Below are 25934 nucleotides of genomic sequence, written 5' to 3' on the forward strand. Positions count from 1 at the left end.
GATATTTTCACGGCAGACTTTTTACAGGGTGGTTTCCCATTGTCTTCCCCAGCTATCTACACTTTCCCCCTAGCAAGCTGGGATGCTCATTTTACAGACTTCGGAAAGATGGAAGGCTGAGTCAACCTTGAGTCGGCTACCTGAACCCAGCTTTTGCCAGGATCGAACTCAGGTCGTGAGTATAGAGCTCAGACTGCAGTACTGCAGCTTTACCACTCTGCACCACAGGGCTCTTTTTGGCTTTGGAAAAGGGATCAGATAAATTTACAGTGGACAGATCTATCAGTGGCTCTTAGCAATGACTAGGGTTTTTTTTTTTTAGCAGGAACTCCTTTGCATATTAGGTCATACTCCCCTGATGTAGCCAATCCTTCAAGAGCTTACAGGGCTTTTAGTACAGGACCTACTGTAAACTCCAGGAGGATTGGCTACATCAGCGGGTGCGTAGCCTAATATGCAAAGGAGTTCCTGCTATGAAAAAAAGCCATGGCAATGACAGCAGAGAGCCTCCATATTTACAGGTAATCTACCTCTGAATACCAGATGCCAGAAACAAGTCACTGGGGCAGCTGCTGCCTGCATAATAAGCTACCCAGAATGAATGTCATCTGTCTGGCCACTCACTGTTAGAGAAGGCAGTTTAGCCAAAAGTCATGTGACTGGTTATGACATCAGAGTGTTGGGCTAGATGGATCTTGACCCTGCCCACTAAGGGTGTTCTTTCTTGTACTTCGGTGTGTCCTTGAAAATGAGATCTCATGCTAAGCTTTGGTTGTTGGGTGGGGGCAGAAGGGAAGCTTTCCCACCCTTGCCACCAGGTGTCCCCAATAGTGGAAGCTGGAAAGATTTGGGTGACTCCCCCTCCAAAAGGACTGGGCTCACAGCTGGCTCTTGGGGGTCTGCTCCTCTTCACCCAGAGGTGGTCCTGGACAGAGGGAAGGAGAAAGAAGAAGAACATGAAGAAGATGATGATATTGGATTTATATCCCGCCCTTCACTCAGAGTTTCAGAGCGGCTCACAATCTCCTTTATCTCCCTCCCCAACAAAAGATACCCTGTGAGGTGGGTGGGGCTGAGAGAGCTCTCATGGAAGCTGCCCTTTCAAGGACAACCTCGGCCAGAGCTATGGCTGACCCAAGGCCATTCCAGCAGGTGCAAGTAGAGGAGTGGGGAATCAAACCCGGTTCTCTCAGATAAGAGTCCGCACGCTTAACCACTACACCAGACTGGCTCTCTACAATTATTAAAAGCAATTTAGAATAGAAAAGCAATAGAAAAGCAATTATTAACCAGCAGGACGATGTGCATAGATGAGCCAGTGGCTAGAGGGTTGGACTGGAACCTGAGTGATCCAGGTTCTAATTTCATTTCAGTCATGAGGCTCTCTGGGGTTTTTAATGAGCAGTATTTGATAATGCGAGACCCCCATGTTGTTTGTTCCTCTTCGGATGCTATTGAGAAGAGATTTTCCCCAGTTCTCCATAGAATACCGGTGCTTCCACGAACTTCCTGCGTTTCCCCTTTCTTTCCTGTGATATTTCCCAAACATGCTTTGCTGAGATGTTTTGGGAAAGAGCGCGGCAAAGCCAGGGTAGCACCCAGGTGGATGGGAATATCTGAACCCAGTCCTGCCCACGTTGACACCATTTCCCCTGTCTCGGTCCACCCCAGTGCCCACTTCCCCTTGCTATTGGAGGGCCTTAAAAAACAGCAACTGAATATCAATATGACATTATATTGGACAACGAAGAAAGCTGATGGGAAGACAGTGGAGTCATTTTAAAGGTGGCATTGGAGGAGAGTGCTGTGGATAGTGTGGAGCGCCAAAAATTACAAAGTGGATTCTAGATCAAATCAAGCTTGACCGCTCCCTAGAAGCTAAAATGATCCAACTGTACTTTGGTCACATTATGAGGAGACAAGAGTCACTGGAAAAGACAACCATGCTAGGAAAAGTAGAAGGCAGCAAGAAAAGAGGAAGACTCAACATGAGATGGATCAGGGGTGGCCAAACTGTGGCTCGGGAGCCACATGTGGCTCTTTCACACATATTGTGTGGCTCTAGAAGTCTCCACACCCTGTTGGCGGCTTGGAGAAGGCGTTTGTCTCTTTAAATCACTTCTCCAAGCCAAGCCAGCTGGCAGCTTGGAGAATGTGTTTAAAGTTAAAGTTGCTTTCTTTCCACCTCTTCCTCCCTCTCCATGTATTTTCCTTCCTTCCATCTTGTGGCTCACAAACACCTGACATTTATTCTGTGTAGCTCTTACATTATGCAAGTTCGCCCACCCCTGAGACAGATCAACTCAATCAAGGAAGCCACAGCCCTCAGTTTACAAGACTTGAGGAAGGCTGCTAACAATAGGAGGACATTAATTCAAAGGGCTATCATAAGTTGGAAGCGATCTGATGGCGCTTCTCACACCCACCCACCTACCCACAGACATGCCATTATAACTTTAAAACACTCTATAAGGTTATCTGAGTTTGCAGCTTTCTTTATCTTTTTTTAAAAAGTCTATAGCTTCTTTTGTTGTGGAGATATGCCTTTCCTCATGTTATGTATGTGAAGGCATGCCTGGACATGTTGGGTGTTGTGTCTTGAGCTTGAGGCGCAACACAATAGACTGAGAGGATCCAAAGATTTGCATCCCGATTGGCTGCATCATTCAAACTTGCCAATTGGGAGGCAGTATCAGAGGATCCTTGGATCTGCCAATGAGGATGCATATTCTAATGAAGGATCTTTTCTGCTCCTTGGGGGCTGGGTTTCCCCTGCCCCAACTGTATATATTGCCTCATGTTCTCGTGCTTAGTAGTGGTTTTTGTAGCCATTTGTAATAAAGAGCTTAAATCACTACACAAGAGCCTCCTCATGCATCAAACCCAGTATTTAACACAATCTCTACAATGAAAGGGACTAGAGACTTAATGTTGTATATGTGGTTGGAATTGTATCTATGATATAGAGTTTTCACCTGGCTCATTGGAGCCTGTAGGACTGAGCTTGGGGACTCAGGAACAATAGACAGTAGGATCTAAATACCTGCTGCCCTGCTCCAATCACGAGCCCCCTGCTGGTTTGAATGGTCCAATAGCATGCTAGCATGGGAACTTTGTGTGTATATATAGTTGGCCCCATTGGCCCAATTTCCCCAGTCTTTTGAGGCAGCACTATACTGTGCTGTAGAGCCCCGTGGTGCAGAGTGGCAAAGCTGCAGTACTGCAGTGAAACTCTTTGCTCACGACCTGAGTTTGATCCCAGCGGAAGCTGGGTTTACAGGTAGCCGGCTCCAGGTTGACCCATCCTTCCGAGGTCGGTAAAATGAGTACCCTGTTTGCTGGGGGGAAAGTGTAGAGGACTGGGGAAGGCAATGGCAAACCACCCCATAAAAAGTCTGCCATGAAAACGTGAAAGCAACATCACCCCAGAGTTGAAAATGACTGGTGCTTGCACAGGGGACTACCTTTACCTTTACCTTTATACTGTGCTGTATTCAATAAAAGAGCTATGTTCATTACCACCTCGCCTCATCATTGCATAGAACCCACTATAACTATACTTCTGTTGTTAAAGGAAAGCTGTGAATTCAGAGGACCTGAAAAGATTGTTGCAATGGTATGATGCTATAACAATGTGCCAATGGCTGGTTTTTTTAAAAAATGGAAAAGCCCCCAGAGGTGTGGAGTGGGGTGTGTGTGATGAACTCTGTTGGGGGGCAGGGAATATGCAAGCAAACCTGCTGTGTGGAAGCCCCACTGCCTCTGCTCTGGAAGCTTCTGTAGCACAAGACCATCTCTGCATGGAAAAGACACCCAGCTCTCTGGAACATTGCTCTCCAATTAATAAATGGAGGAGCGGATCTCAAACTCCTGTTCTTACTTCTGTCCTCCTATCCCTCCTATATCCCTCCTCACCTCTCTCCTCCAGGCTCCTTGTGTTAATCTGGTTTGGGACTTGCCACTCTGCTGCGGCAGCAATGAAAGACTCTTCACGGGAATCCCCCAGCATTCCCAGTCGGCGCTGGCGGAAGCGCTGGCGGGGGTTGGCCTGGTTCTCTTCGCTCTGGGGCCCTGGGGATTCCACGGGTGGCAGACGGGAGCTGAGCCGGTGGCGGCGCAGGTGTATCTGCTGGGCGTCCAGGATGCTGAGGGCGCTGCTGGCTTTGTGTAGAGGGGCTGGTGAGCTGGGAGCGCTGGAAGCTGCATAGGGGGGAAGGTGGGAAGAGAGGAGAACCAAGTGAGCGTATAGCAAAGATGGGCAACAGCAAAAGAAACCCCCAAACCAAGCAGCTGGCAAGGTTCGAGTGTGTATAAAATTGCAGGCATTTTAGCAAGTGAGTTCAGCCTGTGACATGGAGGGCAATGCATTAGTTGGCACTGAAAACAAGCACAAGCTTCATCAAGAACAACGGAATTCTGCAACCTGTATACATTATGCCATGGCTTTTTTTTTAGCAGGAATGCACAGGAACGCAGTTCCGGCTGGCTTGGTGTCAGGGGGTGTGACCTGATAGGCAAATGAGTTCCTGCTGGGCTTTTTCTACTAACCCCCCATTATGCAAATTTATTCTGCTTCTGCTCATCATAGGGCACTGCCAGGAACTAGAAAGCCCTTCCACCTTTTAACTCTGGCGGAGGTCAGAGGTAAAGGGCTTTTTCTGCCTTTTTGATCTCTGCCCTTTTCCTTGTTTAGTGGGCTTTCCCCTCCCCGTATGTGTGGGGCTATAATGACTCACCTGTCCCATCAGAACCAGGCCCTTCCTGACCCGTCAGGCTCTCACTGCTGCCAGCACCCTCAGCCATGGGACGCAGCTGTTCGCGGGGGGCCTCCCGCCGAGGTTTCATCAGCTTCTTCAATTTCTCAGTGATCCAATTACTTTTCCTGAGAAGAAGGAACAGATGAGGGAGCCAAGGGGAGGAGAGTAACATCCTCTGTCTATTGTAGGGTTGCCAGGTCTGACTCAAGAAATATCTGGGGACTTTGGGGGTACGGCCAGAAGCAAAGGTGTGACAAGCACAATTGAATTCCAAAGCGTGTTCTGGCCGTCACATGTAAAGGGACTGCACACTTTTTAAATGCCTTTCCTCCATTTGGAAATAATGAAGGATGAGGCATCTTATATTTGGGGCTTGTAGAATTGGACCACCTGGTCCAATCCTTTTGAAATGTGGGGAGGGCGGTGTTTTGAGGAGAGGCAGTGGATGCTATGCTGAAAATCTGGTGCCTCTACCTCAAAAAACAGCCCCCTCAAAGCTCCAGATACCCACAGATCAATCCTCCATTATACCTTATGGGAATCGGTCTTCATAGAGTATAATGGAGTGTTATCAAAGATTTCAGGTTTTCACGGCTGGTAACATCATTAGGGTTTGTAGAGTCTTTCGGGATCAAGTGCCGTGTTCTACTGGAGAAAGTTTTCCTTCCAGACGTTTCGTTCTCAGCTGCGAAGAACATCCTCAGTGGCATTGCAGCCAGAGCAGGCGCTCAGACCTTCTTGGCTGCTGTGCATTGAGTGGGGCCAGGGCTGCTGGAGAGCTGCTATTTCTAGGCTGGAGGGGGTGTGATGAAAGGGCAATTGGTTTTTGGATGTGCCCATTGTTTGGTGGGACTTCCTGGAAGGGTAGTGATAAGGAAACTGGCTGTTGAATGTGACCATTGTTCTGTGTTGATTGCTGGGAGGGTTGGAAGGGGTTTGAAGATAAGGAAGATGGTTGTTGACTGTGCTGATTGTTCTGTGAAATTTGCTGGTTGTTCTGAGACTTTCTGCAATTTATAGTCTGTAGGGTGTTTTGCAGAGCTGGGTACCAAGATTGGTGGATGAAAATACCTTCTTCCTTTCTGTTAAAATTGTGCTGGTGTTTGTAAATCTCAATAGCTTCTCTGTTCAGGCGGGTATAATAATGGAGTGCCCAGCAGACATTTTCCCTCTCCCCCTCCCACTTTCTGATGACCCTGGAGCAGGGAGAGGGCCTCCAAACTGGGGGAGGGGCTGCCCCCAACTGGGAGTTGAGCAACCCAAAGGGGAAATCATAGAGATAGGCAAAAAATAAACCCGCAGATAACCGTGATATCTAACCTCACACACTAACAAATTTAAGAAACAATAAGTACAGTCTTAGAAAATTCATACAAAGTGTATTCAGCGCTTCAAACACAAAATGTTCAAGATACCCAAACAATTCCACTCTCTTCGTTGATATCATGCATACACTTGCAACTTTTCTTAGAGGCAGAAAAGTCCAGGTGATGAAAAGGAAGTGAAATTCTTTATGAAGTCCAATGCTTCCCCTGCAGTTGAAGAATGCAACTAGCACAATAACTAGTGCGACAAGGTCATACTTGATATCCCTGTTTCACTGTTTGCTTCTACGAGCTTCACACAGACATTTTTCATCACTTGGTAAAAATGCTTACAGTTTTCAGATTACTTCAATCCTGTGACTGTTGTTTCTTAGTGTGCGAGGCTGGATGTCACGGTAACCTGTGGGTTTATTTTTTGCCCAGCTGGGAATTGGCAACCCTAGTTCAATTGAAACCTTTCAATTAGGTTCTGCATCACTAGGGGTAATTTTTCCCTCAAGAGTAACAAAAATAATGGTGCCAATTCAAATATACCTTGGGAAGAGGGAGAGTAAACCTGCCCCCTTGACCCCGGCAACCAGTTCCTCTGAACACCAGAGCCAGGAGGCAACATCAGGGGAAGGCCTCAGCCTCCATGTCCTGTTGCTGGCCCTCCAGAGGAACTGGTTGAGGCCACTGTGTGAGGCAGGATGCTGGACTAGATAGACCCTCACTGGTCTGATCCAGCAGGGCGCTTTTGATGTTCTTATGAGGGGAAGGCCTCAGCCTCTCTGCCCTGTTGCTGGCCCTCCAGAGGAACTGGTTGGCCACTGTGTGAGGCAGGATGCTGGATCAGATAGATCACTGGTCTGATCCAGCAGGCTATGATGTTCTTATGAAGGCCTCGGCCTCTATGTCCTATTGTTGGGCCTCCAGTGGAACAAGTGGGCTACTCTGTGAGACAGTGGAACAGGTTGGCTACTCTGCTGGCCTCAATGGACCACTGGTCTGATCCAGCAGGGCTCTAATGTTCTTATGACTTTGGTTATGTTATCTCAGGTTAAGGCATGGCCTAAAATGGCATGTCTGGGAGAAACCTGGACCCACGGTAAAAGGACTGGCTGTGCTTCTTAATGACAGTCAATATTTCCTCAGGGGACCCCAACAGTTAGGAAACAACTCTGTTCAAGCACTGATCAGAGCTTGGAACAGGTGACTCCCTCTCCCAGCTGAAGGGGAGGGGGCATATGCATTGTTATTGTGTCAAGAAAGCATGGTTTATGCTCTGGAAGAGGTAGAAGCACACAGCAGTGGTTTGACTGATGCTTTTTTGGGGTGCAGAGCTCTCTTTGCTGCTCTGTAAAAATGCCTCGCTTCCTGTGTAAAGTGGGTGTGTTGTTGATTACTATTTTCTCTCTGCAGCTGGAAGGATTTGCCTTCTTTAATTTTCTTCCCCCTCAAAAAATCACAGTGGTGCTAGCTATTATGTGCCAGTTGTGAAAAGCAGAGGAAAGCCCATTCAAAAGGGCAATAACTCTGGGAAACCTCAATAACACGTTGCAAGGTCATAACAGATAGGTTAGTGCTGGAATTACCTTCTAAGATTTTTTTAAAGCCACAAATCAAGTCTGAGAAAATATAGGAAGATGTTATTGGAATGTAACAGGACAGCCCTGAAATCATATGGATTCCTCATACAAACTGATTCCAGACATCTTGGGACTGTTATAGAAAAATGACAAAGAAGAAATTTATTCCAGCATAACCTTTTGTGAGTCAGAGTTCGCCTCTGTGCATAGATAGCTGGGTTTTGTGAGAAGTTAACAAAAATTCTGTTGGTCTGTAAGATGCCACTGGAGTTCCGTTTGCTTCTCCATGAAACCTGAGTGCATGAATGATACCCACTCCAGACAAAACAGCGAGCGTGGAGACAGCTTTAATTATGACAGAGCCTAACATGAGTGAAAATGAAACCAAGCATCTTTTTCTAGAGCCTTAATTTTGTATTTTCTACATACTCCTGATTGGAATGTTAGTAAGGAATCTAACTTTTGGCCACTCTTTAATAAGCACAGTTGTTGGAACATAAGAAGAAGATGACACTGGATTTATATTCTGCCCTCCACTCCAAATCTCAGAGTCGCTCACAATCTCCTTTATCTTCCTTCCCCACAACAGACACCCTGTGAGGTGGGTGGGGCTGAGAGAGCTCTCACAGACGCTGCCCCTTCAAGGACAACTCTGCAAGAGCTATGACTGACCCAAGGCCATTCCAGCAGCTGCAAGTGGAGGAGTAGGGAATCAAACCCAGTTCTCCCAGATAAGAGTCCGCACACTTAACCACTACACCAAACTGGCTCTCAAGCTTGCCAGATCCTAGAATCTAAGCATGGTCAGCCCTGATTAGTGCTTGGATGGGAGATCACCAGGGCTGCTACACAGAAGTAGGCAATGGTAAACCTCCTCTGCTTGACTCTTGCTAGGAACACCCCATGGATACGGCTGCCATGAATCAGTTGTGACTCAGTAGCACATTTTTCTTCTTAAAGGGATCTTGTAAATGCCCCTTTTCGATTAGAAGATGCAAAGCATTTGGACTTACTTGCCACGAGGAAGCGCTGGCTCCAGCACCCGGTACTGGTCCATTATCTTCTCCACCAGTTTCTGCTTCTCCCGACGCAGTTCGCCCAGCTTGTCCCTGTGGGGTAAGTGGGGAAGGGAGGGTGAGAGCTGCACTTAAATATCTTCCCATCTCTGTCTGCGCTGAGATAATCTGAGCAGCCTTGCTTAGGATGCCCAGCCTTCAGAAATTAGGAAGATGGTTGCTACCAAGAGGGGCCTTATCAGTAGTGGTCCTACCTTCTGGAATCAGTTCTCCAAAGAATCTAACCCCTTATCCTCTTTTAGACAACTAATTAAAAACTTGGGTTTTAGGCTTTAGCCACGATCTCTGGTTTTATTGTTTTTAGAGTGTTCTGTTTTGGGTGGATTTCAGCTGGGGCTTTTTTTGTAGCAGGAATTCCTTTGCATATTAGGCCACACACCCCTGATGTAGCCAATCCTCCAAGAGCTAATGGGACTCTTCTTACAGGGCCTAAAGGTAACTCTTGGAGGGTTGGCTACATCAGGGGTGTGTGGTCTAATATACAAAGAAGTTCCTGCTACAAAAAAAGCCCTGATTTCAGCTAGGGCTACAATATTCAGACTCTTGTTCAGTCAAAGGTTTTGCAATAACATTTCTAATTAAATTATCCTTCTCTCTTACACAGAAGTGAAAGCCTCTTCTGAAATGGTGCTTCCTGTGTTATCTGTGGTCATTATGTAAGAGGCAGCATGCCTCCGTCTCTCTGATACAGTAGGGAATCCTCTTCTGAGATTTCCAGGATTTATACTCTACCTTTCAACCTTTATCGGGTCACTGACACAGCCAACAGATTGAAACCAAGCATAATAAACTCACATCTTAAACACCATTATAGAAGATTTAAAATACATGTACAAAAACATTTTAAAAATAAACAGTAAAAATAAACAGTAAAACAGGGCAGGAAGAAGAAATCCCTGAGGGAATGCTAGTAGAAGGTGGCAACAGAAGTCGCCCTGGGGAGAGAGTTCCAGACTTTTGGTGCCACTACTGAGAAGGCCTTCTCCTGGGATGCCCCCCACCTAATTTCAGAAGGTAAGAGATCCCAAAGGAGGGTTTTGGAAGATGTCCATAGGGATTGGGAAGGTACATAATGTAGTAGGCGGTCCTTTGGGTAGGCTGATCCCAAGCCATGTAAGGATTTAAAAGTCAATATCAGCACCTTGAATTGTACCCAAAACCAGATTGGGAGCCCATGTAAAAGAGTCAAGACTGGAGTGATACGGACTCATGTCCCACTCTGGCCAATGTCTGAGCTGCAGCGTTCTAAACCAACGGAAGTTTCTGAACACTTTTCAAGGTTAGCCCCATGCAGAGTACACTGCAGTAGTCTAATCTAGATGTAACCAGGGCATGTGCCACAGGGACCAGTCAAAGCTGGCAAATGGTACTTCTGGCCACAGTTACTGCCTGCTTAATCAACAGGCGGCCTGGGTCCAAGAGCACCCCAAAAGCAATTGTGAAAACAAGCGGCAGGAGTGTGGCATTTTTGCCCAGCCACCAGGCTGCTCACAGTCAGTACTCACAGGTACTGACGCTGCTCTTCCTGAAAATGTTCACGACTCTCCATGCTGTGCTCCAGTAGCCGTCGGTTCTCCCTGCTCACTGCCTGGATTTCCTGCAGAAGGTGCCGGTTCTCCTCTTCCTGGTTCCTCTTCAACTGGGCCAGGAGCTGGGAGGAGAAGGAGCGAATAAAGAGATCCCCTGTCAGCAGGTGGTATGAAGTATTCTGTTATACCCAGGGCTTTTTTGTAGCAGGAACTCCTTTGCATATTAGGCCACACCCCTCTTATGTAGCCAATCCTCCAAGAGCTTACAGGGCTCTTCTTACAGGGCCTACTGTAAGCTCTTGGAGGATTGGCTACAGCAGGGGTGTGTGGCCTAGTACGCAAAGGAGTTCCTGCTACAAAAAAAGCCCTGGTTATACCCATTTCCCCGAACCCTCTATTAGCAACACCTTAGAGCAGAATTTATTTATAACATTTTATGCAGCCTTTCCATTTTGAGTGCAGCCACAAAATGGCTGCTGCAGGAGGAGGAGCCCTACACAGAAGAAGCCCAAGTAAAGAGGGATAATTTTAAAAAACACACTGGGAAAGGGGAGAGAAAGAGAATAAAACCAACACTGTGGTGGCAACTACCACTGAAACAATGCTATTTTAAACTGTAGGGGTTGTTTTTGTAGAAGCCCAGCAGGAACTCATTTGCATATTGGGCCACACTCCTGACACCGAGCCAATCAGAACTGTGTTCCTGCTCAAAAGGATCCTTGTGTCCAGCCAGTCAAATCTCCAGCAGCCCATCAGAAGCCCTGCTGCGCAAGAGGCCTACCTGGCCTCACCTACTTTCTAAAAACACTTGGTGGGCACCAGGAAAGGTGTTGGAGGGCATCATGGCACCCATGGGCACCCACTGAAGACCCCTGATCTATGTTGATTCTTCAGGACTGACTAATGTACAGTACCTATCCAGGTAGGCAGCTGTGTTGCTCTAAGCAGTACAGTACAGTACTGTTTCTGTTACTTCATCGCTATCATCCTTCTATGCTTTGGGGGTGGAATTCAGCTGCCGTGAAATGGCTTGTTCACCTGTTGCTAGCCCCTGGAACACTTTTCACTTTCCCTTTTGACAGAGTATTTTTACTGCTGCTTGTTTTTACTAATGGCAGAAAGGTGGCACAGAATTTGGGGTGTGTGTGTGTGTGTTTTAAAGTAAAATGAACAAACATGACAAGTTGTTCCCACACATGAACTGGCAGCAAACCTGGAAGTGAAACCAAGAGCTGGTGTCGTTGTAGTGATTACAATGTCAGACTAGAACATGGAAAGCTGCTGTTTATTTGGGCAGGGTAGAGGATGTTAAATTTTAAAAAGTGGACATTTTTACTTGAGGCTAGATGGCCATCTGACACCGATGAAGATCCTGTGAATTTGGGGTAGGTATTTGTGGGTTTCCTGCATTGTGCAGGGGGTGGACTAGATGACCCTGGAGGTCCCTTCCAACTCTGTGATTCTATGATTCTATGACTTAGATGGGTGTTGTAGTTCCATAATCTTAAAAACATTGGATCTTTTATCTCTCTCTGTGAAACCTTGCTATTAGCCTGTTTGGGCAGCCCGATGAGAAAAGCAGTTATAGGATTTTCAAAGAAACCAATAAATGAAAATAGAAGGGAATGCATGGATTACAGTCCACACCTAGCCATTTAGTCTAGAACTGTTGTGATTTATTCACTCAGAATCAAGACAATTTGTTGCGTGGCAGTGTTGTCTTCCTAACTTTTTCTCAGGCCTGATTGGTGGTACGTTTTAGAAACATAAAAGACAACTGCAGCATCTGGTTGTCTCCTGTGGAGAGTCAACTGAAAATTCATAGAAAACTCTCCCTTTCAGTTTCCGTCCTTTCCTTCTAATCTAACTGTGGGCCAGTCACATTCTTGAATCAACTGCTAAGGATCAGTTCATGTTCATTGTGGCAATTAACTACTGATTTTCACTTTGCAGCCGAGCCTACTGCTCATCATTATTTGTGGGGGTTTTTTCAATATTGTCATTTCATAATCATCTTATTAGGCCTTGAACCACGAGGAAAGATGGGGTATCAATTTTTAAATACATAATAATAAAATTTGGGAATGTAAAAATAGAGGGGGGGGGGGGAATAAGCAATGGCTCAACTTCAGAGTGAAAAATAGTACTTTTTACTCCCAGCAACTGATAATGAACTATTGATTCATGAATGCTGCAGAAATTAATTCGACTAAAAAGCAAAGGCCCAAAAGGAAAACCAATGGAAAATGCAGTACTGTTATTGAACAGGCTTACTTTTAAGTTTAAAAGTATTAAGTTTTTTTTTGTAGGGTTGCTGGATTTTATGGAAGATGAAGTATTAAGTACTGTCTGGAATCACCCTATGCAGCACAAAAGCTCTCTTCAGGGTGGAAGCACCTTCAATTCAAAACAGGGATATCATGGGGCTATACCAGGACCTCAGATTTTCAAGCTTTATTCACACAAATAGCAGATAAGGCTGTAAAACTGCTCATGGACTAAAGCACTTCAAAGTACACGTGAAATTGCTCCCATGTTGAGAAAAAAAATCCCTCAACGTTCTCAAAACCAGAATGTCGGTAGAGCACTTGATAACTTTTCTACAAGCAAGGAGCTTTTACAGATATTATTATTATGTATACTGACACAACAAAAATACTGAGCCTGACCTGGATAGCCCAGGCTAGCCTGATCTTGTTAGATCTAGTAAGCTAAGCAGGGTCACCTCTGGCTGATACTTGGATGGGAGACCACCAAGGAAGTCCAGGGTTGCTACCCAGAGGTGGGCCTGGCAAACTGTCTCTGTTCATCTCTAGCCCTGAAAACCCAACAGGGTCACCACAAGTCAGGGGCAACTTGACGGCACTTTCTGCCCTACAGGGTCATGGTGCTTTACATACAAACAAGCAGGCAAGTCTCTGCCCCACAGAGCTTACAGTCCAAAATAGAAGTTGTCGATCATGCAATTCTCCTTCCACCACCAGCTTTGAGTGGTGCAGTCCACAGACAGTTTTACCACATCAACTCTCCTCTTTCTGGCATCTAGACCAAACTGGATGGGTTCTGTGCATGGCGCGGAACAACCTTACTTCACATTGGGTGCTGAGGCGCCCCAGTGTTGTGTCCAGCTGCTGATTCTGCTCCTTCAGGGCTCCATTCTCAGCCTCTGACCTCGCCTGCTCCAGCTGCAGGTTCGTCATCCGGTTCTGCAAGCCACGAAACTCCCCCTGCAGGTCGTCCTTAACCCGTTCTGCCTGTGCTAGCATCTGCTTTACCCTGCGGAAGAACCCAGGAATGTCAAAGAGCGTTTGTTGTGTAAGGCTACAGCCCCTACCACTTGATATCCCAAAATATCAAAGTCAGCATCCTAGGAATTGTTGGGAAATTTTGTGAGACAGTTCAAAGAACCACTGGATCGAAAAAGAAATTGAGAGATCTTTAGTATCTATCTATCTATCTATCTATCTATCTATCTATCTATCTATCTATCTATCTATCTATCTATCTATCTATCTATCATCTATCTAATTTCTAAAGGGATTAGGGACACTGGGATGAAAATAATAACACTATAGACTACATCCTTACTCTATTGCTAACAAACTGGGTATTCTGTCAGCTTCCCACAGATTTGAAACTGCCAACCGCTCTTTCTTAACTGCTGTTTTCAACCCTCCCCATAATATTCCATCAGCTCTCATCGTATTGGCAATGAGCCAAAATACCAAAGTCAGCATCCTAGAAATCTCTTTAAAAAAAAAAAGTATATCGTATTTTTATCCAGTTCTTCCTCCAAGGATTGCAGGGAATGAGACCATTGTTTTATTCTTACAATAACCCTAGTAAGATCCAGGTGGCAGCTGTGTTGGTCTGAAGCAGCAGAACAGATTTGGAGTCCAGCGGCATGTTTAAGACCAACGAAAGTTTATTCAAGGCATGAGCTTTCGTGTGCAGGCACACTTCTTCACTTCGTGTCTTTGAGACTATTTCCTCCACCATGAATTTGTCTAATCTTTTAAAAAGCCATCACAATGCATTGTGGCAGTAACGATGGATTCTAGGTAAATGTTGTTGGGTTTTTTTGTTTTTGTTTAAGCTAGGCCTTTCTGGACAGCTAAACCTGGAAGCTCAAATCTTCCACTGGGTGATTTGGGGGAAGAGTGCCAGTTCATTGGGTTTGCCTAGGCTAGAGGTCCCCAGATCTTTTTATCCTGTATGCACCTTTGGAAAACTGGTACATGGTGGTGCATTCAGCCACAAAATGGCTGTGGCCAGGGGTGGAATTCTAGCAGGAGCTCCTTTGCAGATTAGGCCACACACCCCTGATGTAGCCAATCCTCCAAGAACTTACAGTAGGCCCTGTACTAAGAGCCCTGTAAACTCTTAGAGGATTGGCTACATCAGGGGTATGTGGCCTAATAAGCAAAGGAGCTCCTGCTAGAATTCCACCCCTGGCTGGAAGGCAGAATCTCTCTGTCACTCACTCACACATACACACACACATATACAAAGTCCAAGTACAGAGGACAAAAGGAGTAATTAAAACCACATTTGAAAGTGGAAAAGAGGAGAGCGAGAGAGAATAAAACCAGCTGCAGCTGCTGCCAAAGCGACATTATTTTAATTTGCACAGTTAATCAGATCTCCAGTGGCCAATCAGAAGCCATGCTAGGCATCAAGCCACCCAGCCCCACCCATTTTTTTGCAAACACTTGGACAGTGCCAGATAAGGTGTCTGAAGGCTCCATGGTGCTCATAGGCACCATGTTGGGGAGGCCTGGCTTAGGCAGTAGGGACTGAATGCCCAGAATTTACCAAGAATTTTCTGTCTGTCATATTTTATCACTCAGCAGTTAACCAGCACTGGTCTTTCTCTTTCATGATGGTATTTTGTGAAGTAGTAGAGCACATGTTTTCCTTGCAGATGATCTCAGTTTTAGTCTTGGCAACTGCAGTGGAATCAGGATCGGCCCTGACACCCTAGGCAAGGCTAACTTCTGGTGCTGCACCACCCACCCCCGCAAACTGATAACATCGCCATTCACATTCGTCACCCCCAGAAGGCTGGCACCCTAGGCAATCGCCTAGTTTGCCTAGTGGCAAAGCCAGCCCTGAGTGGAATGTACCTCAAGTAAAAGCACTGCGGGGGGGGGGGGGAATCTCATCTACTTGGAAAAGCTGCTGCTCGTCAGAGACTGCAATAGTGGTCTAGATGGATCAGGAGACAGATTGTGCTTAAGCCAGTTTTGTATGATATGGTAGGTCCCAAGAGACGACCTGGTTTGGATGACCCAGGCTACCTTGAGATCTTGTAAGACTTCACAAGCCAAGAAGGGTCAACCCAGTTTGCACTTGGGAGACTACCAAGGAAATCCATGGTCACTGTGCAAAGGCAGCCAATGGCAGACCACCTCTGTTTATTTCTTTCCTTGAAAACTCTATGAGCAAGGGTGGATTTCTAGCCAGAGCTCCTTTGCATATTTTTTGGCTCTTTTTTGTAAGCTTTTGGAGGATTGGCTGCATCAGGGGTGTGTGGCTTAATATGCAAGGGAGCTCCTGCTAGAATTCCACCCCTGCTTACAGGATTGCCGGCTGTGACTGGATGGCAGTTTCCACCGCTAAGACACAGTGGATTCCTGGCTCCTCTTACCTCTCGTGCTCCTCCGTCAGGTGACTGTGCCGCTTTCTCAGTTCCTGGTGATCTTGCTCAGCCTCCTCCAGCCTCTTCTGTTGCCCCCGTAGTGCCTCTTCCCGCTGTTCGAGACCAGCTTTCTGCCCCTGCAGCTGGTTATGCCTGCAAGTGGAAAAGATGAAGGGGACCAAACTGAATCTGAACTAAGCAGCAGTGGTGTTTAGGAAGGCACAGGATGCTCATGATGTATGCAATTATTCTGCTGAAGAGCTGACAACCTGCTGGTACCTCGTACTGAACGATGATCATTCTAAACAGCTAAATGGGTTTGTATGTCACTCACGTGTGCAACCTGCCTTTCCTTTCACTTAAAATTTGTATTTTATCTTGTTGTGCTTGTTTTGTTATTATTTTATTGCTGGGTTTTAACTCTTATTTATTATGTCTGTAATCTGCCCAGAGTGGTAAAACTGCAGTACTGCAGTCCAAACTCTGCTCACGACATGAGTTCGATCCCAGCGGAAGCTGGGTTCAGGTAGCCGGTTGACTCAGCCTTCCATCCTTCCGAGGTGGGTAAAATGAGTACACAGCTTGTTAGGGGGAAAGTGTAGATGACCGGAGAAGGCCATGGCAAACCACCCTGTAAAAAGTCAGCTGTGAAAACGCTGTGATGCGATGTCACCCCAGAGTTGGAAACGACTGGTGCTTGCACAGGGGACTACCTTAACTTTAATCTGTCCTGAGCCCACTACAGGAAAAGGTGGAATATAAATATACTAAAAAAAATAAAAATTACTTAACCAAACTTCACACATCTAGGACCAGGAGGATGGGCCTCCAAGTCAGAGATTATGATTCTGCATGATGCTCTTTATAAAAGGACCTAAGATCTTGCAAGGTCATGCTGGGCAGCACAGGTTCAGCCAAGGTCATGTTATTGAGCTTCTGCAGGAGCTGAGCTGCCTTTTACCCAGCAAGCTCAGACATCTGTTTGGTTTACCTCCATTGCTGATTGGGGTGTTTAAACCACCAAAGGGGGAATCGGAGCCAAAGAGAAACGGGAAGATGAGATAAAGCAGGAAAGGGAAAGAAACAGAGGAGCCATAAAACCTGGTGTGAAAGCAAATTTGCAAACAGGTGTTCTACTGGCGGCTAAGGCAGCCACCTTTAACGAGACTTACATCTATATAGTGCTTTCAACATTCAAAGTCCTTCACACAATTGTTGCAGTCTTTGCAATAGATTTGTAAGGTAGACCAGTATGGCTGAGATAGACTAATGTGCCTCATGCTTCTTAGTGAGTTCATAGTAGAAGTGATTTCTATCCAAGAGCTCCCAGATCACAGATAATTCTCAATGCTACCTCCCCCCCACACAAACATTTTCCTTCCATCTAACAGCCTGCAGATTCCCTTTCCCAGGGCAGATTCCCTTCCCCAGGTTTCAACGGGGGCTAGGGCCTTTTTGGTCTGGGCCCCTGCCTGGAGGAATGAGCTTCTGCTGGAGATCCGGGCCCTGAAGGACTTACTGAGGTTTCACAGGGCCTGTAAGATGGAGCTCTTCTGCCAGGCTTTTAACTGATCTGGTGGGCATCCCTTTGGTATCAACTGGCCTCCCCCATCACCTTACCATCACGGTGACTGTGCTGTGTTGATAGTAAAAGGTAAAGGTGCAAGCACCAATCATTTCCGACTCTGGGGTGACGTCGCATCACAACATTTTCATGGTACTTTTTACGGGGTGGTTTGCCATTGCCTTCCCCAGTCATCTACACTTTCCCCCAGCAAGCTGGGTACTCATTTTACCGACCTCGGAAGGATGGAAGGCTGAGTCAACCTCGAGCCGGCTACCTGAACCAGCTTCTTCTGGGATTGAACTCAGGTCGTGAGCAGAGAATTTGGACTGCAGTACTGCAGCTTTACCACTCTGCGCGACAGGGCTGCATTTGTTGATAGATATCAGCCTATATGCTGCTGCTGGCTTGCTGTCTGTGTTTGTGATGCTGTATTGCCTTTGTTTTTATACTGTTACGTTTTCATGATGTTTTAAAATCCATAATAGGTGTCTAGATTTCTGTTGCTGGCCGCCCTGAGCCCACTTATGGGAAAGGGCAGGATATAAATATAAAAATTAAATTAAGTTAAATTAAATTACCTGCCCTGCAGTTCGCGGTGCTCCTGTTCCAGGCTGCGCAGTGCCCCCTTGAGGCTGGCGTGCTTACCCAGCAGCCCCTCCAGGTCAGCTCCTTGCCTCTCATGCAGAACCGTCAAGCGGTCATGGTCCCGCAGGAGAGCTTCATAGCGGCCCCGCCACTCTTCCCGCTCTTGTTGGGATCGGCAAGATTCTGCTTCCAGGGCAGCCAGCCTTTGTCGCAGCTCCAAGGCCTGAGAGTCTAGTAATGTTTTTTGGGAATGCAATGAGGCTATCTCTACCTGCCGGAACAGGGGAGGGGTTAAAGGTAAGACACAGAAATGCAAAGATGGACTGTGAACTCCTTGGGGCAGAGAACGGTTTCCTGTTCTTTGAGCTGCATTTATAACCCCACCCTTTTATTCACAGGACCTTTCAAGCGGCCTACAGAACGTTAAAAGCCATAAAATAATATCAACTGATCATGAGAAGCATTCATTCATCTACAAAGCCCTCAGTAGCACTGGGCCTACGTATTTCTTTTAATCCAGACACGAATCCTGGTTTGGAGGGTGGAGAACAAACCCCAGTTTGTGCCCTGGAAAGAATAGCTTGCCACAAATATGGGAAGTATTCAATCAAGGAGCCACATGCAAAAGGGAGGATGAACAGTGACTCTGAGGACAACAGCTTAGAAAAAAAAATGAGTAAGGGAAGGCATTTAAAAGGTTAATAGAATTATAACGGCTTTTTTGGTAGCAGGAACTCATTTGCATATTAGGCCACACACACCCCTGATGTAACCAATCCTCCTGGAGCTTACAATAGGCCCTGTAAGAAGAGCCCTGTAAGCTCTTGGAGGATTGGCTACATCAGGGGTGTAGGGCCTAATATGCAAATGAGTTCCTGCTATAAAAAAAAGCCCTGTAGCAGGAGGCAGAGAAAATATATTGCCAATGGCTGGGGCTGATGGGAGTTGTAGGCAAAAAACATCTGGAGAGCTACCGTTGGCCACCCCTGATATAGAGAAAACTTTTCTCTTCTCCCCGTCAAGACTAGAACTTCAGAGTCCCCAGTTAAGTTGATGGCCAGTAGATTCAGGACAGACAAAAGGAAGTACTTCTTCCCTCAATTAACTTGTGGAACTCACTGCCACAAGATGTGGTGGTGGCCACTAGTTCTGCTGCCTTTAAAAGGAGACTGGACAACCTCATGGTGGACAGATCCATTAGTGTCTCTGAGGGCTGAATGAAATCTCCATATTCAGAACTAGATACCAGAGCCTGGGTGGGGCAGCAATGAGGGAAGCTTTGGCCTGCCTCTAGACCTTCCAGAGAGAGCAACTGGTTGGCCATCAAATCAAACAGGACGCTGGACTGGATGGGCCTTTGGTTTGATCTAGCAGGGCTGTTCTTATGTTGGTTGTATCTGAATCATAATAAACTGGCACTGCTGAGATGTTTGCATATTAGGCCACACCCCCTGAGGTCACCATTGTTTCACACAGGGTTTCTTTGTAGAAAAAGCCCAACAGGAACTCATCTGCATATCAGGCCACATCCCTGATGCCAAGCCAGCTGGAACTGCATTCTTGTGCATTCCTGCTCAAAAAAAGCCCTGTTTTTCTGACAAGGGGACCTGCAGGTTGTAGTTGTATGTTAAAGATCTGAGTTTATAGATCCTTAAAGAGGACGATATGGGCCTTGCTTCCAAAATGGAAGAGGGCATGGAGCACTACCTAAGATTGCCAACTCAGACCTGGGAAATTCCTGGAGATTTGGGGGCGGTGTCTGTGGATGGGGGAATCTGCAGTGCGCTTTCACTTAGGATCTGTGATATATCATAGAGTCTGTCCTCCAAAGTTGCCATTTTTCCAGGGGAACTAATCTCTGTAGCCTGGAGATCAGTTGTAATTCTGGGAGATCCCCAGGACACACATCTCTCTCCAATACATTAGCTCCAGTTCTGTGGGTAAGTACATGTCGAAACTTCGTGGCTGATGCTTACTTGCAGTGCACTGGTCTGCTTCTGCCATTTCCCGTTTTCTTCTTTTGCCTCGGAACTTTGACCCTGCAGGCTCAGCAGTGCCCCCTGCAGGCTGCTGAGTTGTGACTCCAGCTGGCCTAGACGTACTGTAAGCGCCAGTTTTTCAGCCTGGAGAGCAGCATTCTGTAAAGAATGAGACCAGGTGGAAATTGGTAAGCCGCAGCAAACATGGAGCTCTTCTCATGTGCTACAGTTCAGCATCCTCCTGCAAGTATCTACATTACACTACTCAAGGATGGGAGTTCCTATTCAGGGAAACAAGAAGAAGAAGACTGCAGATTTATACCCCGCCCTTCTCTCTGAATCAGAGACTCAGAGCGGCTTACAATCTCCTATATCTTCTCCCCCCACAACAGACACCCTGTGAGGTGAGTGGGGCTCTCACAGCAGCTGCCCTTTCAATCTGGGTTCTCCCAGATAAGAGTCTGCACACTTAACCACTACACCAAACTGGCTCTCTGAGAGAGCAACTTAGAGGTCAGTTCAATTAAAAGAGCTGTTACCAAGCAGGTAAAAATACACAGGTCCTGGCCCTTCTAGAAAGGCCATCTTCCTAGGCAAGATTGAGCACATACTCCAGAAGCGTCTCCTTGAGAAAAAGGGAGGAAGCAGAGAAATCTCAATCCAGCCTTTGCTCTGCTGAACTGGCTCTCTTTCAATCACCTGGGCAGACATTAAAGCTCCTTCAGTAGCCATTTACAGTTCCTCCATTCCATGGACATAATACCCAGCGAATCACAGCTGTTCCCTTTAAATCAATGCCTTGGAGTTCATTGAACGGCATTGAAGGAAACTGAAATGACTGTTCCCTTCATTGTCAATAGGTGGCACCAGGGCTTTGTTTTGCCTATTAGGCCACACCCCCTTGATGCAGCCAATCCTCCTGGAGCTTACAGTAGGCCCTGTACGAAGAGCCCTGTCAGCTCTTGGAGGATTGGCTACATCAGGGGGTGTAGCCTAATATGCAAAGGAGTTCCTGCTATAAAAAAAAAACCCTGGGTGGCACTATTGCTTTACTTCATTCTGCTTTAAGAATGCTGTCCTTGGAGTGAATTGTGAGAGAGCCACTAAACTCAGGAGTGTCAAACATGCAGCCCAGGGGCCAAATCAGACCCCCAGAAAGCTCCTATCAGGCAGCGAGCAAGTCTGCTTCCTTCTCCCTCTCTCTAGCTTCCTTCAGTTATCAGAGACTGTTAAATAAAATATTGCAAGAGTGCTAATCTTTTAAGCATGTTTTATTTAAAGGTTTTTTTTTAAAAAATTAATTGCGTTTGTCTGTGTCCTTAATAAAGTTTATGTCTCTGCTACCTGGCATTACATTTTATGACACACATGGCCCAGCCTAGCAAGGCCTCATTTATGTCAGATCTGGCCCTCATAAAAAATGAGTTCAACACCCCTGCTAAACTGACAAGGAAACTGGCGGTGGGTGGGTGGACTGGGGGGGGGGGCGGCGAGGGAATCTAGGCAGCAGGCAAAATAAGATCTAGGGGCTGATCTGGCCTCAGGAAAAGGGAACCGTGTTTGCAAGTGAAGAAGCTGCTTTTTTCAGTGTTATGCTCTGTGCACTCACTCTGTGTTCCACTTCAGTGAGTCTCGCACTCAGGGCTTCACTTTCTGTACTGGCCTGGAAGGGTTGCAGGTGGGAGGAAGGCCATTTCTGTCCTTCGGTGCTCTGGGTCACAGGAGGCTTCTCCAATGATGGAGGAACAACAGAGCTGCTTTTTGCCTGGAAAGAGAAAATAAAGTTGATTCTGTACTTGTACGACATCCCCAACTACTGCAATGCCAGCCTCTTCCCCTAGTGGGAGTTCGTTGAATGTAATGGCTTCATCCAATAGCAAGAGCCCAGAAGACCTGAGTTCAAATTTCATATCTGTCATGAACTTTTAGACAAGCCTCTATGGTTTACTTAATTCAGACGCTGGCCCTAGTTTAATAAAACTAACTCAAGATAGTGTGATTGTCTGAATACAAGCCATTATACGAACTATGGTCAGTTAAGGGTCCATCAAGCCAGGTTTAATCATAGTGAGTCTGTGGTTTCTCAAGACATCTTGGCTTATTCCTGGCTTGTTCTCGGTCAATGTCATCCCAGGCTATAGAGAAAAGGAAATCAAACCAGCATTTGTCAAAGCAGACCAGGGTTTGAGTGATTGCTTGTGAGCTGAACCTTAGTTTCACAAACCATCTATCAGTAGAATAAACTTTCATGTTATGTCTTGTACCAAGACATGTCAAACGGCAGTTAAGGTATCTTAACTATGGTTTGGTATAACATCTGGTTGCAACCAGCCAGTAAATCAGAATTCCAGATCCTGTTTTGGAGTGGGCTTGCAATCAATGCTCCCTTTAAGCTGCGGAGCCTTGTAAGCAAAAATTCTACTTTGTGAGCTACTGGCATTAAAGTTGTGAGCGACTGCGTAAGTTAGTTTGCTCTGGGGCCATTTTTCCTGAGCCAAGACAAAAATGTGTGAGCCGAAGGATAAAAAAACTGTGAGCTAGCTTGCACCAACTCAGCTTAGAGGGAACACTGCTTGCAGCTCATGGTTTGTGTTAAGTATGGCTCAATATGAATTGACAAACCATGTTTGCAGATGCCTCTCTGCCTCCAGAAGCTGCTGCATCAGACAGGACAGAACTGGTGAAGCTGAACAGCCAAGCAGCTCTGAATCATGGGATGCCTTTTTGTACCTTTGGAAGTCAAACCATGATTGGCACAAACTAGGGTTTGATAGAGGTGTCTGAACTGAACTCTATTCTCCTGGCCTTTGCCCCTGGCCTGTGATACTTTATTTAGACTTCCAGGGCTTTTTTTGTAGCAGGAACTCCTTTGCATATTAGGCCACACCCCCTGATGTAGCCAATCCTCTTGGAGTTTACAGGAGGCCCTGTACTAAGAGCCCTGGAAACTCTTGGAGGATTGGCTACATCAGGGGTGCGTGGCCTAATATGCAAAAGAGTTCCTGCTACAAAAAAAGCCCTGGAAGTCTAAATAAAGTATCACAGGCCAGGGGCAAAGGCCAGGAGAATAGAGTTCAGTTCAGACACCTCTATCAAACCCTAGTTTGTGCCAATCATGGTTTGACTTCCAAAGGTACAAAAAGGCATCCCATGATTCAGAGCTGCTTGGCTGTTCAGCTTCACCAGTTCTGTCCTGTCTGCTTGATGGCTACATCAGGATTGGCTACATCAGGGGTGTGTGGCCTAAGATGCAAAGGAGCTCCTGCTACAAAATGAGCCCTGGAATAACTAAGGGCTGGTCCCTATGCAGAGAAAGATGTCTGCACAGTAATGTCAGCCATGATTACATTTTAGGATTCTGCGAGCTTGGTGGATTTACATAGTTTAAATAAGCGTTGATGGAGCACCAATACAGACTCTCACCAGCTGAAGGTCGTGTGTAAGTTGCTGGTTGAGAGCGCGCAGTTCCTGCAGCTGCCTCTGGAATGTGCTGTTGTCTTCCTCTGCTTTCTTGCCCGGGGAACGTCCCTCTTGGAGCTCCTGATTTTGGACAGAGCTGTAGCCAGGAAAGGAAAATATAGATATTGCTCAGATTTGCTAACTCCATCTGTTTTTAGATCAAGATTGTCAGCCATGTTAGTCTATCTGGAGCAGTAGAAAAAAGCAAGAATCCAGTAGAGCACTTTAAAGACTAACAAAATTTGTGGCAGGGTATGACCTTTCATGGAGTTATTGCTCACTACTTCAGATACACAGATATTCCGTGTCTCTGAAGACATGAGCAGTGACTCATGAAAGCTCATACCCTGCCACAAATTTTGTTTACCTGTTTAGGGGATAGAGGACCACAATGTGATTTGAACTACCTCACTGGGGTGTTTAGCTCCTATCTGTCAACTTTGGTCAAATATGTATTTTTATTTCTTAAGCGTTATGGTTGGCAGTTAAGATAATACACTCAAGTAATTTACAACCCTTTCCTTCAAAGTGGCTCAGGGGTGTCGAACACATTTGTTATGAGGGCCAGATCTGACATAAATGAGACCTTGTTGGGCCGGGCCATGTGTGTACCTATTCAAGATTAGGTAGCAGAGACATGAACTTTATAAAGGACACAAACACAATTAAAGTTTTTTTTAAAAAAAAACAAACAACCCTGAAATAAAACATGCTTAAAACATTAGTGTTCATTGGTCTTAAAGGTGCTTTCTTTGTATCTCTCCCATGGGATCCAGGGAACTGGGCAAAGAAGATGATGAAGAAAAAGATATTGGATTTATATCCCGCCCTCCACTCCGAAGAGTCTCAGAGCGGCTCACAATCTCCTTTACCTTCCTCCCCCACAACAGACACCCTGTGAGGTGGGTGGGGCTGGAGAGGGCTCTCACAGCAGCTGCCCTTTCAAGGACAACCTCTGCCAAAGCTATGGCTGACCCAAGGCCATGCTAGCAGGTGCAAGTGGAGGAGTGGGGAATCAAACCCGGTTCTCCCAGATAAGAGTCCTCACACTTAACCACTATACCAAACTGGCTCTCCACACCAAACTGGCTCTGGCTCTTTCATTTCTTCCCCAGGGGGCCAGGAGAGGGAGGAACCTCAGCTAATAGAAGGAAGAGAGGCTTGGCTCAGTAACTCTGCTGTGCAATTGAGAGACCCTGGTAGAGCAGGCTCTCCCTCCCCCCTTCCTTCCCAGGGGAAGAGCATAAGCCAGTGGAGAAAATAAGAGACTTTGCTCTGTAGCTTCTGTGCAGTTGTGCAAGCCTTTCCAAGCAAGCTGTTATGCAGAAGGAAGCAAGAGAGAGGGAGAAGAAGGAGATGACAGCCAGTTGCTTGGGGACCTGACAGGAGCCCTCCAAGGGCCTGATTTGGCCCCTGGGCTGCATGTTTTACACCCCTGGTTTAGAGTTCCTTGCACAGCGCTAAACCAAACTGAATTGACTGTACTCTGCTTAATTTTGCCATTAAGGAATGTACTGCATTAAAAGGAGTGGAATAAAACAGGAGTCTGGTGGCACATTAAAGACTAATGTGATTTAGCATAAGCTTTTGTGAGTCAAAGCTCAGTTCATCTGATGAAATGCAGTATAAAAATCTATTTGGCTGGTTTATAGACATACAACATAAGGGTGGGGGGGACGTTACAAAGAAAAGCTGGTTCAAAACAAAGTCCAATCTCAAGAGTAATCAGGTTTACTCAGAACGGGTGTGAGATTCTCCCAACAGCTGTTAGATAAGCAAAATTTAAAACCTAAGATGAGATAAGCAGATATAACAGGAAGTTACAAAGATACAGCTGAATTAATTAACATCTGCAAGCAACAGGATGCTCAAGATTTCATCCTCTTAGCTGGTTGCCTAAGCAAAAGGATGTAAACAAATAACATGAGTATTATGTTCCTGGTTTACCTATTTCCTATAAGGTGTGTGTGTTGGGTGTGGGGGAATGGGTTAGTTAATAAATGTATATCATTTTCAGCAAGATTTGAGTCCAGGAACAACAGAAGAAGAGGAGGAGGGACAGTGGCTTAGTGGTAGGAGGGACAGTGGCTTAGTGGTAGAGCATCTGCTGGGTAAGCAGAAGGTCCCAGGTTCAATCCCCGGCATCTCCAACTAAAAAGGGTCCAGGCAAATAAGCATGAAAAACCTCAGCTTGAGACCCTGGAGAGCTGCTGCCAGTCTGAGTAGACAATACTGACTGTGATGGACCGAGGGTCTGAATCAGTAGAAGGCAGCTTCATAGGTTCATATAAGATATTGGATTTATATCCTTCCCTATACTCTGAATCCCAGAGTCTCAGAGTGGTCATAATTTCCTTTATCTTCCTCTCCCACAAGTTGAGAACTGCGGAGAAGTCCAGCATCGGCGCAAGCAGGAGCCAAACCCAGGTGCTCTGCCTTGTCTTTCTT

The 25934-nt window shown here is 46.2% G+C and overlaps 1 protein-coding gene across 1 annotated transcript in view; it reads right to left on the reverse strand.

The window, feature by feature from the left end:
- Positions 1 to 849: 849 nt before the first annotated feature.
- CCDC88B (coiled-coil domain containing 88B) overlaps positions 850 to 25934 on the reverse strand; it is a 55170-nt gene continuing 30085 nt past the window's right edge. Inside the window, exons 16-26 of the mRNA XM_060251371.1 lie at positions 23451 to 23583; positions 21637 to 21792; positions 20025 to 20186; positions 18042 to 18319; positions 15906 to 16049; positions 13345 to 13531; positions 10232 to 10377; positions 8664 to 8759; positions 4737 to 4882; positions 3916 to 4200; positions 850 to 925 (exon numbers count right to left, since the gene is read on the reverse strand). Coding sequence (XP_060107354.1) covers positions 879 to 925; positions 3916 to 4200; positions 4737 to 4882; positions 8664 to 8759; positions 10232 to 10377; positions 13345 to 13531; positions 15906 to 16049; positions 18042 to 18319; positions 20025 to 20186; positions 21637 to 21792; positions 23451 to 23583 — 1780 coding nt within the window. The 3' untranslated portion in view covers positions 850 to 878. The remainder of the gene's footprint in view (positions 926 to 3915; positions 4201 to 4736; positions 4883 to 8663; positions 8760 to 10231; positions 10378 to 13344; positions 13532 to 15905; positions 16050 to 18041; positions 18320 to 20024; positions 20187 to 21636; positions 21793 to 23450; positions 23584 to 25934) is intronic.

This window comes from Heteronotia binoei, chromosome 1 (assembly GCF_032191835.1).
Source record: "Heteronotia binoei isolate CCM8104 ecotype False Entrance Well chromosome 1, APGP_CSIRO_Hbin_v1, whole genome shotgun sequence".
In the NCBI taxonomy this organism is placed as follows: domain Eukaryota; kingdom Metazoa; phylum Chordata; class Lepidosauria; order Squamata; family Gekkonidae; genus Heteronotia; species Heteronotia binoei.